Below are 16,084 nucleotides of genomic sequence, written 5' to 3'. Positions count from 1 at the left end.
AGGCTGCTGTGCACTGTGCCAGGCCCAGCATCCGTGACTGGAGTCGTGCGAGCATCGCACTGAAGTGACCCATCCCTCGCACTAGGGACCTGCTGAGGCTGCTGTGCGCTGTGCACTGTGCCAGGCCCAGCAGCCGTGACTGGGGTCGTGCGAGCATCGCACTGCAGTGACCCGTCCCTCGCACCAACAAATCGCTGCAGCTCGCACAGCAGGTCTGGAGCCGGCTCACGGAGAGGCTGAACAGTGCTAGCGACGCTCAGACAGGGCAGGCTGCATGAGGCCTGGTGTTGGTGAGCAGAGGCCTAGTGAGAGTGTTGCACTAATGTGACCCATGCCTGGCACAGTTGTCGCACAGGGCCCTGGAGAGGTGAACAGGAATGGGCACAAGGCGAGGCAGGCTGCACGAGGCCCAGCAGTGGTGTTCCAGGCCCAGCTGGTGCAGCGAAGGGCGGTGCCCAGGGCTCTGTGCACGCCCAGGTCCCCCCTACGCCACACTCACACTCACCCTTTCCCCTGGAGGGCCATGGGGACCGTCACCGCCAGAGGTGCCCTGTGGGGGGAGACAAATGTGAGAGGCAACCAGGAGCACGTCCCCTTCCAACACACACTGACACGCGTGCACAGATGTGCAAGCACACACACCCATTCTCACACACTCAGATGTACACAGATGCACACAGAGAGACAGAGAGAGAGAGACAGACAGACAGGACACACACACACAAACAGAAGACACACACACATGGACAGACAGGGACACACAAACACACACACAAAGGAACACATTCAGCCTTGCACGTTTGCACACCCAGAGCCTGCTTACACACGCTGACCTCTGAGCCCTGCCCAGACCTCACCCTGCAACACACTGACCCCACCCCAACTCGACACTCAGACAGACGGACAGACCCGGAGCCCCAGACCTCACCTTCGCCCCCAGCTTTCCAGTGGCTCCTCGTGGCCCCCGCTGGCCCCTGGGACCCTGGAGGAATGAGACAGAGGCGGGTGAGTGTCTGAGCCCTAGCTCTGCCCCCTCCCGTCCTCCAACCGCCCCTTCCCGGGGGGCAGAACCCCAGCAACCCACACAGTGCCCTGGGGGCGTTCATGAGGATCTCAGGGATGGAGGCGGCAGATGGGAGGGACCCACCAGCCACATAGGACGGGGATGGACACATGACCCCCAGCCCCGGTAGGGGAATGCTGGACCCCCCCAACCCCAGATGGGAGGATTAAGGAGGGTAGGTGGAGGGGGATATTTGCCCCCCCACCAGAGAGGGGCCCAGCCCCGAGGCCCTGTGCCAAGGCGGGGTGGAGCCCAGAGGGGACACATCATGTATGAGTCAAGCTGGGGCGTGAGCCCCATGGCAGGGGGCGTGGCTGGCCCCAGGGGTCATGGGCATGACCTCACTGGGGACTGGGTGAGGGGGGTTCCACGGGAGGGGCAGGGGCCATGATGGGGAGCCTGCACTGGGCCAGGGCCGGCTCCAGGCACCAGCTTAACAAGCAGGTGCTTGGGGCAGCCAAGGGAGAGGGGCAGCACGTGCGGCAATTCGGCGGCGGCAGGTCCCTCACTCCCTCTAGGAGCAAAGGACCTGCCGCCGAATTGCCGCTGCCGATCGCGATCGCGGCTTTCTTTTCTTTCTTTTTTTTTTTTTTTTTTTGCTGGGGCGGCAGAAATGCTGGGGCCGGCCCTGCACTGGGCACAGATGGATGGATGGACAGACAGGAGAACGTGGATGTGAGAAGGAGGGGATGGAGGTTTTGGATGGAGAAAGCAGAGGGATGGATGGACAGACAGATGAGAAGGGACGGACTGAGGGGGATCGGGACGGAGGACTGGGGCAGGGATGGGAGGACGGAGGGCTGGATGGAAGGAGAACACAGATGGAAGGATGGACAGACAGATGAGAAGGGACGGATCGAGGGGGATCGGGACGGAGGACTCGGGCAGGGATGGGAGGACGGAGGGCTGGATGGAAGGAGAACACAGATGGAAGGCTGGACAGATGTGGAGAGATGGATCGGGGGGAGTGAGGATGGATGGGGGGAGCCCAGAGACTTGGCTGCACTAACCCCCCGCCTCTCCCCCACACTCACCGAGGGGCCGCGCTCACCCCGGGGCCCCGGCTTCCCGGACAGACCCTGCAACAGAGAGTCAGTGAGACACAGCCAGGGCATGGGCACCCGTGGGAGAACTCCTCTGCCAGCCAGGGCCCGGCAGGAACCCATAATGTACCCACCCACGGGAGACACACAGGGACCCCCCACGTCCCACCCAGCCCACACAGGGACCCCTTAGCCAGCCAGGGCCCAGCAGGGACCCCTAACACCCACCCCTGGAACCCGCCACCCAGAACCAACCCCCCTCCCAGCCCCCATTAACCCCCCCCCATCCATGGCTCTGCAGGGTCCCCCAACCCCACAGAACCTGCACAGGGATCCCCCAATTCAGGGCTCTACAGAGACCCCACCCATAGGACACCCCCAAGGACACCCTATTCGCAGCTCTACAGGGACCCCCAACTCCAACCCCTATGGGGACCCCACCCCACCCAGGGCTTTGCAGATACCCCCACCTAGAACCATCCCCCATCCAGCCTGTCCCCAGAAGACCCTCCCCCACACCCCAACAGCCTCTCACTCTTCACCCAGCCCCACCAGTAAGTCCCAGTTCCAATCCATCCCTGCGGGGGGGTGTCAGCCCCCCCCAGCAGAACCTGCAGCCCCCTCCCCCAGGTCCCCCCAACAGTTTCCCACATGGGGATGCCTCCTGCGGAGGGAAACATGGACCCCACTCCACCGGGGGGCAGTGGGGGGAGCCGTGCCGGGGGTGGGGGAAGCCATGCTGGGGGGGTGATGGAGGGTTACTCACCCGAGCACCCTTCTCACCATTGGTGCCAGGGAATCCGGGGAAGCCCTGAGATCCCTGTGGAGAAAGAAGAGATGGGGGTTAAGGGGGGTGATGGGGGGCGGGGGGGGCAGAGGGGATAGACCCACCGTCCACAGTGCTCACCTTCGGGCCTTGCCGTCCTGGGTATCCGGGAAGACCTGGTACGCCCAGCTTCCCCTGCGAGAGAGAGAGAGATGGGACTAGGGGGATGGGGCACGGGGCCTTTCCCCTCTAGTGGGTGCCGGCTCCCATCCGGCCCCAGGGTGGGGGGCTGGCTGTTCAGGGGGGCAGGGAATGGGGCACGGGGCCTTTCCCCTCTAGTGCGTGCCGGCTCCCATCCGGCCCCAGGGTGGGGGGCTGGCTGTTCAGGGGGGCAGGGAATGGGGCACGGGGCCTTTCCCTTTTAGTGGGCGCCGGCTCTGATCCAGCCCCAGGGTGGGGGGCTGGCTGTTCACGGGGGCAGGGAATGGGGCACGGGGCCTTTCGCCTTTAGTGGGCGCCGGCTCCCATCCGGCCCCAGGGTGGGGGGGCTGGCTGTTCAGGGGGGTAGGGAACAGGCACATGGGCAGGGGCCCACACCCTCATGCTCGGCACTGCCCAGTCCTGCCCCATGCTGCCCCGGCTCCTCACCTTCTCTCCCACCAGTCCGAGGGGACCCGGGTCGCCCGAGGGTCCGGTCCGGCCTTTGGGACCTTCCGGTCCATCCTCTCCTCTGGATCCTGGGACACCCACCTCGCCCTGCAGGGGCAGAGAGAACGGGGGTGGGTGAGACTGGCATCGCCAGGAGCAGGCGGGCAGCGAGGGGCGGGGGGCTCCGGGCACAAACTTACCCTGTCTCCTTTCACCCCGAAGTCGCCCTTGAACCCGGGGAATCCGTCCTCACCCTGCAGAGACAGACAGACAGACAGACCGGTGACAGACAGACAGACAGAGAGGGAAGGCCAGAAGGAACCAGCAGCTCAGCCGGTTCGACCTCCTGTATGTCACAGGCCCCCACCCCCACTCACTAACCCAGCCCCCCCCCCGCCCCCGCTCACTAACCCAGCCTCCCCCCGCCCCCGCTCACTAACCCAGCCCCCGCAATGAGACCGAAGTGCCACAGCCCCCAGGAGATGGGGCTGTTACCTGCCACAGGCTGAGATCGGGGGGGCCGAGGGGCACCAGAGCCCAAGGCTCTGCAATGGCAGGGAAAGGGTTAAGTGAGAGTCACGCCCCCCCAGATAATCCTGGCCAGTGACCCGCCCCCAGGCTGCAGGGGAAGGTGAGAACCCCCAAGTCACTGCCAGTCTGAGGGGGGGGAATTCCCCCCGACCCCACTCATGGCAATCAGCTACACCCTGCGCATGGGCACAAGGACCAGCCAGCCACGCCCGTGGGTGAGATAATGCTGCGTGCCCCCACACAGCCCCCCCCCCCCGGTCCCATCTCTAGCCGGGAGCGGCCCTGACGCTGCAGGGGGAGGAGAGTTAAAACAAAAAACTCAGAATACACTGGGGGGGGGGGGGGGGGGAATCCCTTCCTGACCCCTGGTCAGGGGTCCACAGCTAGGGGGCGCCGTGCGCTATTGCCCCAGCCTGACACTAGGGGGCGCTGTGCACTATTCCCCCAGGCTGGCACTAGGGAGTGCTGTGCACTATTGCCCCAGCCTGACACTAGGGTGTGCTGTGCACTATTCCCCCAGCCTGACACTAGGGGGTGCTGTGCACTATTCCCCCAGCCTGACACTAGGGGGCGCTGTGCACTATTCCCCCAGCCTGGCACTAAGGGGCATGTGCACCATTTCCCTTGCATGGCACCAAGTGGGGCGCTGTGCGTCATTCCCCCAGCATGGCACTAGGGCGTGCAGTGCACTATTCCCCCAGCCAGGCACTAGGGGGCACTGTGCGCCATTCCCCCAGCATGGCACTAGAGCGTGCCATGCACTATTCCTCCAGCCTGGCACTAGGGGGCGCTGTGCACTATTCCCCCAGGCTGGCACTAGGGGGTGCTGTGCACTATTGCCCCAGCCTGACACTAGGGGGTGCTGTGCACTATTGCCCCAGCCTGACACTAGGGGGCGCTGTGCACTATTCCCCCAGCCTGGCACTAAGGGGCATGTGCACCATTTCCCTTGCATGGCACCAAGTGGGGCGCTGTGCGTCATTCCCCCAGCATGGCACTAGGGCGTGCAGTGCACTATTCCCCCAGCCAGGCACTAGGGGGCACTGTGCGCCATTCCCCAGCATGGCACTAGGGCGTGCCATGCACCAGTTCCCCAGCTGGGCAGTGCTGCCAGCATCATGTCTGACCTGTGGTTGAGGGTCGGGGAAGCAGAACTCACCTTCTCACCCTTGTGACCCTTCAGCCCCCGAATTCCATCCACGCCCTGGGAGACACAGGGAGAGTTCAACAGGGTAAGCTGCACTGCAGAGACCACCCACAGATCTAGGCAGAGAACCCAGGAGTCCTGGCTTCCAGCTCCCACCCCCCCCACTCTAATACACTAGCCCCCACTCCCCACCCAGAGCCGGGGATAGAACCCAGGAGTCCTGGCTCCCAGCCCCCCACTCTAATCCACTAGCCCCCACTCCCCTTCCAGAGCCGGGGAGAGAACCCAGGAGTCCTGGCTCCCATTGGCTACAATCCTCTTGTCTTGTTTTCCACTCTAGCCAGAATCCTCTTCTTCCCTTGTGGGGCAGGGACCTCCTGGCTTCTGGACCTTCACCCATCCTTACTAAGAATTGTGGGTAATATCCCAGTCCCAAAGAGTCACGCCAAGTCCTGGGACCAATCAGCCGCTTACCTTCACACCACGTGGGCCTGGGTAGCCAATCAGACCTTGGGGACCGGACGGACCCTGCAATAGAGAGAGATTAGACCAATCACAGGGGAGAGTCGCTGGTGTCCCTGCTCCCTACGAGGAGGGGTTAGAATCACGGGTGGGAGACATCACCCCACTGACCCGGGGGCTCTGACCCCAGCACGTTGGGGGACAGGGTCTTAGTACCTCACCCCAGCACCTGGGGGGCTGTGACGTGGCCGCCAAGGTCTGAAAGCGCTAGGACTGGGGGGAGGGGGGCTTGACCCCGGTGCCTGAGAGGCGAGGGGATATTGGGGTCTGGGGGACGACAGGAAGCGGTAGGAGTGGACGTTATCCCCTTACCTGGTTACCTTTGGTTCCCGATGGACCTTCCTTCCCCGGATGCCCCTGAGAGGGAGGGAATGGGAAAGGGAGAAGCCAGAGAGGGATGAACCATTAACACCAGCACCACAGCACTTAACCCCTGGGCGTTGCTCTGTCCCCCTGCCTGGGGAGCCACCCCAACATCCCCCCCCCCGCTCCTGTGGCAAGAGCAGTGCCCCCTGCCTGTGGGGCAGGAATAGCCCAGCTCTGGGTGGCAGGGCTGCCCTTTGACCTGAACTCCTTTAACCAAGCGTTGGGGACACCTGGCCCAGCTAGGGGTGAATGGTCAGTGGAGCTTGGTTGCGCCAGGGGGTGCAGGCCGGGGTTGGCGTGAGTGGGGGTAGCTGCCTTTGGGGACCAGGCCAGAGCTGAGGCCAGAGGCCAGGGCCAATCCCACCCACTGGTTAACGGGGTCAACCAACCAAGCCAGGCTGAAGGGAAACCAACGTCAACAGGAAGTGGTACTGGCTCACTTCCTGTTAAACATGGCCACCAGGTCCTCGCCCCATGAGCAGGGGGTGCAAGTGGGGGGCCAACAGGACGTCATGCCAGCTCACTTCCTGTTAAACATGGCCACCAGTCATTGCCCCATAGCCGGGGGAGGGGGGGGACACTGCTCAAGAGCATCCCTGTGATGATGGAGCCCCTACAGGAAATGTGCTAGCTCACTTCCTGTTAAGCATGGCTGTCCCACCCTTGCACCCATGCCAAGCTCAGGCAAGGAGTCAAGAGGAAATGGCACTGGCCCACTTCCTGTTAAACATGGCCGCCGGGCTCTCGCCCCAGGGGCAGGAGGGAGCCATGCCGTGCAGGAGGCCAACAGTATGGGCTCACTTCCTGTGAAATATGGCCGTCGTATTGCCATTCCGGGGGCTGGGGGAGTCTGGTGCCAGGGTGCTGGGAGGAGAGGGTGGAAGGAAGGAGGGGAGGAGCTGGGGTGAGCAGGTTACTCACGGGAGGCCCGTCGGACCCCGGCATGCCGGGGAGGCCAGGTTTGCCTCTGGGACCCTGCAGAGAGAGAGAAAAGCAGAGATCACAGCAGGCAGAGCAGAGACCCCCATTGTGTGACCCTGGCCCGTGTGGGGGCTGCACAACACTGGGGGGGGCAGGGTTGGTTCGGGGCACTCACCTTCTCTCCGGGGGGCCCCATAGCACCTTGTGGGCCAGGCAATCCCTGAAAGAGAGACACATGGTCAGATCCAGCCTCCACTCCCCACCCAGAGATAGAACCCAGGAGTCCTGGCTCCCAGCCCCCCTGCTCTAACCACTAGACCCCACTCCCCTCCCAGAGCAGGAACGGAATCCAGGAGTCCTGGCTCCCAGCCCCCCCGCCCCCAGAGCTGGGCTGTTTCAGGGAGAGGGTTTTCCTTACCTGGGTGCCTGGAGTTCCCTGCTGACCTGGGGGGCCTGGCTCGCCTTGCGGCCCCTGTAACAGTCAGACACAACTGGAGTTAGAACCAGAGCCACCCACGTGTTATACAGAAGGGAGAGAGGGCACTGCTTCAGGGGAAGTTCACAACACTGGGATCACTGGATGGGGGCACTGCTGTAGGGGAAGCTCGCAGCACCGGAAACCCCATTTAGGGCACTGCTGTAGGAGAAGCTCGCAGCACCAGAGTCCCCGGCTGGGAAGCTCGCAGCACCAGAGTCCCTGATTTAGGGCACTGCTGTAGGGGAAGCTCGCAGCACCGGAGTCCCCGGCTGGGCGCCCCTAAGGCATTTCCAACCCAGTCCATAGCAGGACCGGGCAGCGCAGACAGACAGACAGACAGCCGTGCCGACTCACCAGGTTCCCTTTGGGCCCGATGGGACCATCTATGCCACGCACGCCCTGCGGAGGAGACAGACAGATGGACAGGTGGAGGTTAGTGTGGTGGGGGTTACGGGGGCAGGGGGAATTGGGATGCCGTGCGTGGCACTTACCAGAGGCCCAGGGATCCCCGGTGGGCCTTTGGGTCCAAGCAAACCTCTGGGTCCCTGCAGGGAGGGGAGAGACCAGAGTTAGTGAGGCTGTGGGGACAAAGCTGGGCCTGGGTTCCCCCAACGGGGCTGTGGGGGGAGCCAGCAATTGCCCCTCACACTACCCTCCCCCCCGCCCAGCAAACAGCAGCACAGGTGTGCGCACGCACAGACACAGACAGATGTGCACACACACACACACCTTACACCAGCCAGCGCTCCCGGCACCACACTGAGCAAGAAACACACAAGTCCTGGAGCTGAGGACCCCATGAGGACGCTGCTTCGTGGTGCAGACCCCGCCCCTCTCCGATCCCAGACCCTGGGCCACGTGCTGGGGTGAAACCCCAGAACATCCTGGGACATGGTGCTAAGACCCCTCAGTTTCAGTGCAACGAGACTCCGCTGGCACCCGTATTAGGAGAGGCTGGGCCCTTGTGGAGTCTGCCAGGGGAAGGCACAGGGGGACCCCACAGGCCAGATCCCCAGCTGGTGTCACTCTGTCCCCAAGGCCTGGCCCCGGACGGCTCATCCGTCCACCCCGTGGGTAGCACCGGGCTAACCCCCAAACAGCTTCCGGGGGCTCGTCCAAAAGGGAACTGCTCTCGGGGAAGAGTTCTGGGTGACGGGGAATCGGGCACCACGTGGGAATGTTCGCTCCACTCGGGCTGCCGATAAACCCAGGGTTTCAGAGAGTCCAGACGCTTGCATTTGTCCTGGGTTTTACTACCAAATGCACCAGAAGAAAGGATTTTGGGGGGTTCTCATCCTTACCCCCACCCCCGGCTGTAGCTTTTCCAAACAATGTCAAATCTGTAAATGTAACAGAGGGGGGAAGGGACAGGAGAAAAGAGAAAACAAACCCAGCCAAACCCCAACACCTGCCCTAACACCAACGCCTACTCCAATCCCAACACCAACCCTAATACCAACTCCAACGTCCACCCCAACCCTAAAAACAACCACAATCCTAATGCCAACTCCGATGCCAACTCTGAACCCCAACGCCAACCCTAACGCCAACGCCTACTCCAATCCCAACTCCAACCCTAATACCAACTCCAACACCCACCCCAACCCTAACTCCAACCACAATCCTAACACCAATGCCAAAGCCTACTCCGTCAACTCCGAACCCCAACGCCTGCCCTAACACCAACTCCTATTGCAATCCCAGCGTCAACCCTAATCCCAACTCCAGCTCCAATCCCAACTCTAACACCAACAACAATCCTACCACCAATCCCAGTGCCAACCCTATCACCAACACTATCCCTAACACCAACTCCAACATCAACACCAACTCTAACACCAACTCCAGTCCCAACCAACCCTAATACCAACTGCAATCCCAACGCCAACTCCACCCCACCCCAATGTCAACTCCCACACTAAGCCTAATGCCAACCCTAACCCCAACCCTAGTACCAATTCCAAAGCCGATCTCAACCCTAATGCTAATGGCAGCCCCAATCCCAACACCTAGCCCAATCATAGTGCCAGCCCCAATCCCCTGCCTGGGACCCATTTCCCAAACCGATATGTCAGAGTGTTCCCTGAACTAGTCGGCGCTCCCCTGTCCAGAGCTGGCTGCATTCCCATCCCACGTCTCCCCAGCAGCAGGGCACTAGCACCCCCAGTTTTTGGCCTACCCCTAATGGCGTCTTCAGGGACCCAGGCTGGGATTTTCAAATGGAGTCTAGGGCCCCAATGTGGATCCCTTCCACGCCGTGCCAACCCTTGGCTAAATCCTGCCAATTTCAAATTCGTCCCCTCCACACTGCCAGCTCCTGGGGCACCAAGGAGTCCAGTCCTGGCAATACCAGGGGTGCCGGGGGCACAGAAGAGGGGGCAGTTTGGACACAGCTGGGAGCAGATGGAGGTTTGGGGGTAACCCATTAACTGGCTTGTTTCTGCTGAAGTGAGGGGGGTGAAGCAGTTAACGTTGGGCTTTGATTTTGCCATCAGTAGGTTCAATGGTTAATGGTGATTTTATGGAGAGGGGTTAACACAGGGGTGGGCAAAATATGACCCGCGGGCCACGTCCGATCCATCAGACCTTTTAATCCAGTCCTGAAGCTCCCGTTGGGGAGCGGGGTCGGAGGCTTGCCCCACTCCGCGTGTGCCGTGGCTCTGCGTGGCTCCCGGACGCAGCGGCAAGGCCCCCCTCCAGCTCCTACATGTAGGGGCAGCCAGGGGGTTCCTCATATTGCCCCTGCCCCAAACATCAGCTCTGCAGTTCCCATTGGCCGGGAACCGCAGCCAATGGGAGTTGTGGGGGCGGCACCTGCGGACGGGGCAGCACGCAGAGCCGCATGGCCGGTGCCGCGCCTCCACGTAGGAGCTGGAGGGGAGACATGCCGCTGCTTCTGGGAGCTGCTTGAGGTAAGTGCCACCCGGAGCCTGCACCCCTGAGCCTCCCACTGCGCCCCAGCCCTGATCCCCCTCCTGCCCTCCGAACCCCTCGGTCCCAGCCTGGAGCCCCCTCCTGCACCCCAAACCCCTCATCCCCAGCCCCACCCCAGAGTCTGCACCCCCAACCAGAGCCCTCACCCCCTCCTGCACCCCAACCCCCTGCCCCAGCCCAGAGCCCGCACCCTGAACTCCTCATTTCTGGCTCCACCCCAGAGCCCACACCCCCAGCCGGAGCCCTCACCCCCTCCCACACCTCAAGCCCCAATTTTGTGAGCATTCGTGGCCCGCCATACAATTTCCATACCCAGATGTGGCCCTCGGGCCAGAAAGTTTGCCCACCCCTGGGTTAACAACAGAGCTGAGCGCCAAGGGGTTGAGAATCAAGGCTCAGCTGGGGCAGTTGCCTGCCCTCAGAGCAGTGGTTTCAGGCCCTCTGCAGACTCAGGCAGGGCCAGAAAAGTGAGGATTGTGGGGCCCAATTCCATGGAGTGGAGGGGGAGTAAATCCCAGGGGGGGAGCAGGGTAAATGGGGCCCCGATTATCCCTCCGCACCACACTGGGGAGCTGCCCCCTCTCACACTGGCAGACTGGCAGGGAGGGGACGTACCGGTTCTCCAGGGAGCCCTCTGGGGCCGACCTCTCCATCGTCTCCCTGGGGGAAAAGAAAAAGGGGGTGAGGCAGAGAACGGGGAGGGGGAGCGAGCTCAGCTCCCCCCGGCCATCCCTGCTCCCCAATTCCAGCTCCCTCTGCTCCCCCCACCTCCAGCCCCCTCCATCTCCCCATTCCCCTCAGCTCTCCCACATCTCCCTCCCCAGGGAGCCACCCCAGCTCCCCTCAGTCTCCCTCCCACCCCCCAGACCCTCCAGTGAGCAGTTACTCACCCGCTGCCCGTCCTCACCAGGGGGGCCTGGGATGCCCTGGGAACCCGTCTCACCCTGCGGCGACAAAGCCTTGGATCAGCTGGGTGGGGAGCCATGGGGGTTGTGTACGTGGGATGCGCAGGGGCTTTAGGGGTGGCTGTGTGTGTGATGGGGGCACGGCTGCATGTGCCGTGGGGGTGAGTGTGACTGAGTATGTAATTGCAGGGTGGGGGGTGCATCGCAAATGTGCCGGATGTGTATGTGTTCTGCTGTGAACTGTGTGCAGCTGTGTTGTTGTGTGCATGTGCACAATTGCAGGTGTGCTGTGTGTACTATGTTTGTGTTACTGCACGTGTGTGGGGCTGTGTGTGAATGCAGTGGCTTTGTGTGTATTGTTGCGTATCTGAGTGTGTGCACAGATAGTTAGGAGAACGTTAGCGTGTGCGTGGTTGTGTCTATGTGACTGTGTGATTGCACACACCTGGCTGCACAAGTGGGAGGATGTGTATGTACTGCGCGGTGCGCTGTGTTTGTGGTGACACGGCTGTGGGGATGTGCGTGGTTGTGCATGTGTAGTGTTCCGCGTGGCTGTGGCTGTGTGCGTTGCACAGGGTGCGTAAGACTGTGAGTAGATTCTGAGGCCAGAAGGGCTCGGCTGCCCCTGTGTCGCTCCGGACGTCGGTCTGCCCCGAAACAAGCCCTGCTGGAACTAGACTGTGTATATCTGTGTGTGTAGATACGCTTGTGTGTGCTGGTAGGCGGCGTGTGACTGCGAAGGGGGGGCAGCGGCTCTAGCTGTGTGATGTACAGTTGTGTGTGTATCAATGCTCAGAGGGGGGTGCACAATTGTGTAGCGCACACATGGGCTGGCCAGAACTGACCGCGGGGTGGCCCCATCTCTCAGGGAGATCCCAACAGTGCACCAGGACTGTCCCCCCCGCACCACCACCACGAGGCACCCGGCCAACGTGACTCACCCTGTACCCCTTGTCCCCCGGCAGCCCCGGCAACCCGTCAAAGCCTCGGTCGCCCTGCGGAGAGAAGCACAGAACAGCTCCCTGAGCCAGCACGCCCCAGCTGGGGAGACGCCCCTGCAGGACCCCCTCCCAGCCAGGGCACCCCATCCCCGGGAGGTGGGCTGCAAATCCCCACTGGGAACGAGGGTGGGCCCCCGGGGATCCCTGTTCTGAAGCAGTGATGTTCCCACACAGAACGGGAGGGTCGCTGGTTGAGTTAGTGGGTCTCCAACGTGCTAGAGTGGATCTCTGGTGCACGAGGATCACCACGCTGCGTGGGTGGGTTACCAGGAGATTCATGTACACACTGAGTGGATCACTCACACAGCAAATGACTAGATCGCTAATGGATCGTCATGCTGAATGAGTGAGTTACTAGAAGAGTGGATTACCCCCGGATTCATGCACACTCAGTGGATAACCAGCTCAGGTGATCTAGTGATCTTCAATGCCTTCACCACATGGACTATTGGTGGATTCGCAGGAGCAGTGACCTAGTGGATTACCAGCAACGCAACCTACTGGATCAACACTGCTACAGTCCAGTGGGTCACCAGAGCAGTGACCTACTGGATCATCTGTGGATCTACAGTGCTGGGACCTAGTGGATCACCAGCCCAAGGAGGCCAGCTCACACCCAGTGCCTTGTCCACGGAAGCCATTACCCGTTACCTTAACACCATGCTCCCCAGGCATCCCCCGAGCACCATCGGCTCCAGCACGACCCTGCCAGAGAGACACAGAGATGGGGTTAGAGGAGGCTCTTTGGGCACTGAACTGCCCCCACCCTGGGGTATCCCCGTCAGGATCCACACACTTACCCTCCTTCCAGGCTTCCCCGGGGGGCCAGACAGGCCCTGCGGCCCGCGGGGTCCCTACAGAGAGAGAGGGAGGGAAAGGGTGAGCAGAGCTTCCCCCACAAGCAGCATGGGGGGGAGAGAATAAATAAATAAATGGAGATATCCCATCTCCTAGAACTGGAAGGGACCTTGAAAGGTCATCAAGTCCAGCCCCCTGCCTTCACTAGCAGGACCAAGTACTGATTTTGCCCCAGATCCCTAAGTGGCCCCCTCAAGGATTGAACTCACAACCCTGGGTTTAGCAGGCCAATGCTCAAACCACTGAGCTATCCCTCCCCCCCAAGAGGGAGAAATGGGGGTGGGAGCTCTCCAGGGTCCGAGGGGCTAATGGGGATTCTGGGGGGTCAGATCAGGGTTAGGCTCCAGGGTGGGACGAGGCTCATGGGGTCAGACGGGGGGGTTCTTTCCTAGTGTCTGAGGGGTTAATGAGGGGTGGGGTGGCAGAGAGCGGTAACAAAGGGTAAACAGAGGGGCGGGCGGCAGCGACCCCGGCTCTGGGTCAGGGTTATAAGTCACAGGAGCCTGTGATCCAAACAGCCCAGAAAAAATCCAGCGTTGAACCAGGGGTCAGAGGTCACTTGCCAGCGTCAAGGGTTAGACATCACGGTCAGGGGCCACTAATCGTGAGTTAGGGTCACAGACCAGAGGTGGGGGTCACGGGTCATTCACCCTGGTCAGGGGCCAATGATTGGGAGCCAGGTTCAGAGACCAGGGTCATGGGCTGGAGAGAGAGGTCAGGGTGAAGGGGTCAGAAGTCAGTGACTGGGGTCAGGTTCCTGAGGTTAGAGTGAAGGGGTCAGAGGTCAGTGACAGGGGTCATGTCCATGGGTTGGAGCAAGAGGTCAGGGCAGGAGCCAGGGGTCAGAGTCGGGGTCGTGCTGGGCTCCAACCCCCCGATCTCCTGCCAAGGCCAAGCCTGTTACCTGGGGTCCGAAGTCTCCGGCTTCCCCCTTCAGCCCGGAGCCCCCTGGCTGCCCCTGGAATGAGACAGCAGAGCAGAGGGGGTTACATGGGGGCAGCACATGGGCTCAGGGCCACAATCCTCCCCACAATCTCCCCAGGGTGCTGGGACCCACAGAACTCGTGGACGTGACATTCCAGTGACACCAGCCCCCTGGCCTACCCCCTGCCCCACACCCCAGGGTGCTGGGACCCACAGAACTGGGGACGTGACATTCCAGTGACACCAGCCCCCCGCCCCACACCCCAGGGCACTGGGACCCATAGAACCTGGGGACGTGACATTCCAGTGACACCAGCCCCACAGCCCCACACGCCCAGAGCATGGGAAACACAAGGACATGAAGCCCTAGTGACTCCAGCACTCCATGTCCCACCCCAGGGACAAGCCGACATGTCCCCCTAAGCCCTGACACCCACTCCCACATCCCCAAAGCACCAGCCATCAAGCGATGCCTCCTCCCAACCCCGGCCCAGAGCAGGTACCTACCAGGGGCCCAGGCCGGCCGGTGTATCCCATGGGTCCTGGGGGGCCACGCAGGGCCATCTGGGGGGAGAGAGGAGAAGGAGAATTAGACTGCAGCAAGCCAGGATCCCAGCCAAACACAGAACAAAGCAGGGAATAAGGGTTGGGACCAGAACAGGGCTGAACAGGAAACATGGGGATCCAGAAAATTACTGGGGTTTGGGGGGTAAGAACGGGGTCCCAGTTGGGGATCTAAGAGGGGAATAAAACATGAATTTATCAGCATCGATAGACTGGAGGGAAAACAGCGACACTCGATGTTCTAGAAATGAAGCTACAGACTTACTGGGGTTTTAGGAAAAAGCACATTGTGATGTCAGCAGGGTTCTAGAAGGGGACAAGCATGGTCCTAGAATTAGGGTTCTAGAGGGGTGACAAGTTGGGGCCTCATTGGAGTTCTAGAACAGGGGAAATTGTGATTTGCTCCGCACTCGGGAGGGTTAATAAGGTTTGAGGTTTGAAGGGAAGATAAATCAAATCACAGTCTTAAGGCAATGATCCATGATAGTCTTGGGGTTCTAGAAATGCAGTAAAATGTTTTGTGACACTTGTAAGGGTTCTAGGTGGGCATAGATTGTAACCCCTGTGGTTCCAGGAGAGCAGTCAATTGTAATCTCGTCCTGGTTCTAAAGGGCAGTACACTGAGATGTTGTTGAAGAGCTACTTAACCATAAGGTTATAAATGAACCTAGAAGGATAAGAAACGGATCTGCTGAGATTCTAGAAAGGTGACAAACCATTATCCTGCCGTTCTAGAGTGGCAGTAAATTGTGACCTTGGGGAAGCTCTGGAAGGGCACTGACCACTATTTGGTATGGAATCTTAAAGAACAATAAAAGAGTGACCCTTAACATGGTTCTAGAAAGGTAATAAATTGTGATCCCACTGAGGCTCTAGAAAGGTGACAACCCATTGGTATCTGGGTTCTCGATTACCAAATTTATCAGGGCTCCAGGGAAGAAAATAAGCCAGGATCTTTTCCAGGCTCCTTGGACCCCCTACCCTGACCCATCCCAACTCTCCCTGCCCTGTCTCCATCTGGACTTACCCGGGCTTGCTGTAAGATGGCCTGCGCTTGTGCCTCTTGTGCTGACACCGCAGGCCCCTTGTCTCCACCACTGCTCCCAAACCGGAACTAGGGGATGAACGACAAACCTTCAGCTGTGAAAATCACACTGCCGCCATCCCAGAACTCACGCCGCCATCCCAGAACTGGGCTCCTGGGAGACATGCCCGGAGCCCTTCCTAGAGCTCTAGATCCCAAGGCCGGCTCTGTCCTTCACACTTCACGACGGGGCGGGGGGGGGGGCAGATCACATTGCCAGAGCTCCCCTGGCCTGTTCTAGACTCCCAGAGATTTACTGCAACCTATCCAATTCCAGGCTGCATTCTTGGTATTCCCCCTTCTCGTCTAGACTCACACATATCCACTGC

General features: G+C 60.9%; 1 protein-coding gene across 1 annotated transcript in view; it reads right to left on the bottom strand.

Annotated features, from left to right (window-relative positions):
- Positions 1–15,801, bottom strand: part of LOC112061590 (collagen alpha-2(XI) chain-like) — a 42,110-nt gene extending 26,309 nt beyond the window's left edge. The window contains exons 1-23 of the mRNA XM_065563956.1: positions 15,699–15,801; positions 14,615–14,671; positions 14,088–14,141; positions 13,126–13,179; positions 12,977–13,030; positions 12,266–12,319; positions 11,310–11,363; positions 11,035–11,079; positions 7,977–8,030; positions 7,840–7,884; positions 7,426–7,479; positions 7,183–7,227; positions 7,008–7,061; positions 6,033–6,077; positions 5,673–5,726; positions 5,211–5,255; positions 3,721–3,774; positions 3,521–3,628; positions 3,014–3,067; positions 2,873–2,926; positions 2,098–2,142; positions 929–982; positions 506–550 (exon numbers count right to left, since the gene is read on the bottom strand). Of these exons, the coding sequence (XP_065420028.1) occupies positions 506–550; positions 929–982; positions 2,098–2,142; positions 2,873–2,926; positions 3,014–3,067; positions 3,521–3,628; positions 3,721–3,774; positions 5,211–5,255; positions 5,673–5,726; positions 6,033–6,077; positions 7,008–7,061; positions 7,183–7,227; positions 7,426–7,479; positions 7,840–7,884; positions 7,977–8,030; positions 11,035–11,079; positions 11,310–11,363; positions 12,266–12,319; positions 12,977–13,030; positions 13,126–13,179; positions 14,088–14,141; positions 14,615–14,671 (1,182 nt within the window). The 5' untranslated portion in view covers positions 15,699–15,801. The remainder of the gene's footprint in view (positions 1–505; positions 551–928; positions 983–2,097; positions 2,143–2,872; positions 2,927–3,013; positions 3,068–3,520; positions 3,629–3,720; positions 3,775–5,210; positions 5,256–5,672; positions 5,727–6,032; positions 6,078–7,007; positions 7,062–7,182; positions 7,228–7,425; positions 7,480–7,839; positions 7,885–7,976; positions 8,031–11,034; positions 11,080–11,309; positions 11,364–12,265; positions 12,320–12,976; positions 13,031–13,125; positions 13,180–14,087; positions 14,142–14,614; positions 14,672–15,698) is intronic.
- Positions 15,802–16,084: the final 283 nt, after the last annotated feature.

This window comes from Chrysemys picta, chromosome 12 (assembly GCF_011386835.1).
Source record: "Chrysemys picta bellii isolate R12L10 chromosome 12, ASM1138683v2, whole genome shotgun sequence".
Taxonomy (NCBI): Eukaryota; Metazoa; Chordata; order Testudines; family Emydidae; genus Chrysemys; species Chrysemys picta.
The sequence above is the reverse complement of the archived record's forward strand: the minus strand, read 5'-3'. Positions and strand labels throughout refer to the sequence as shown.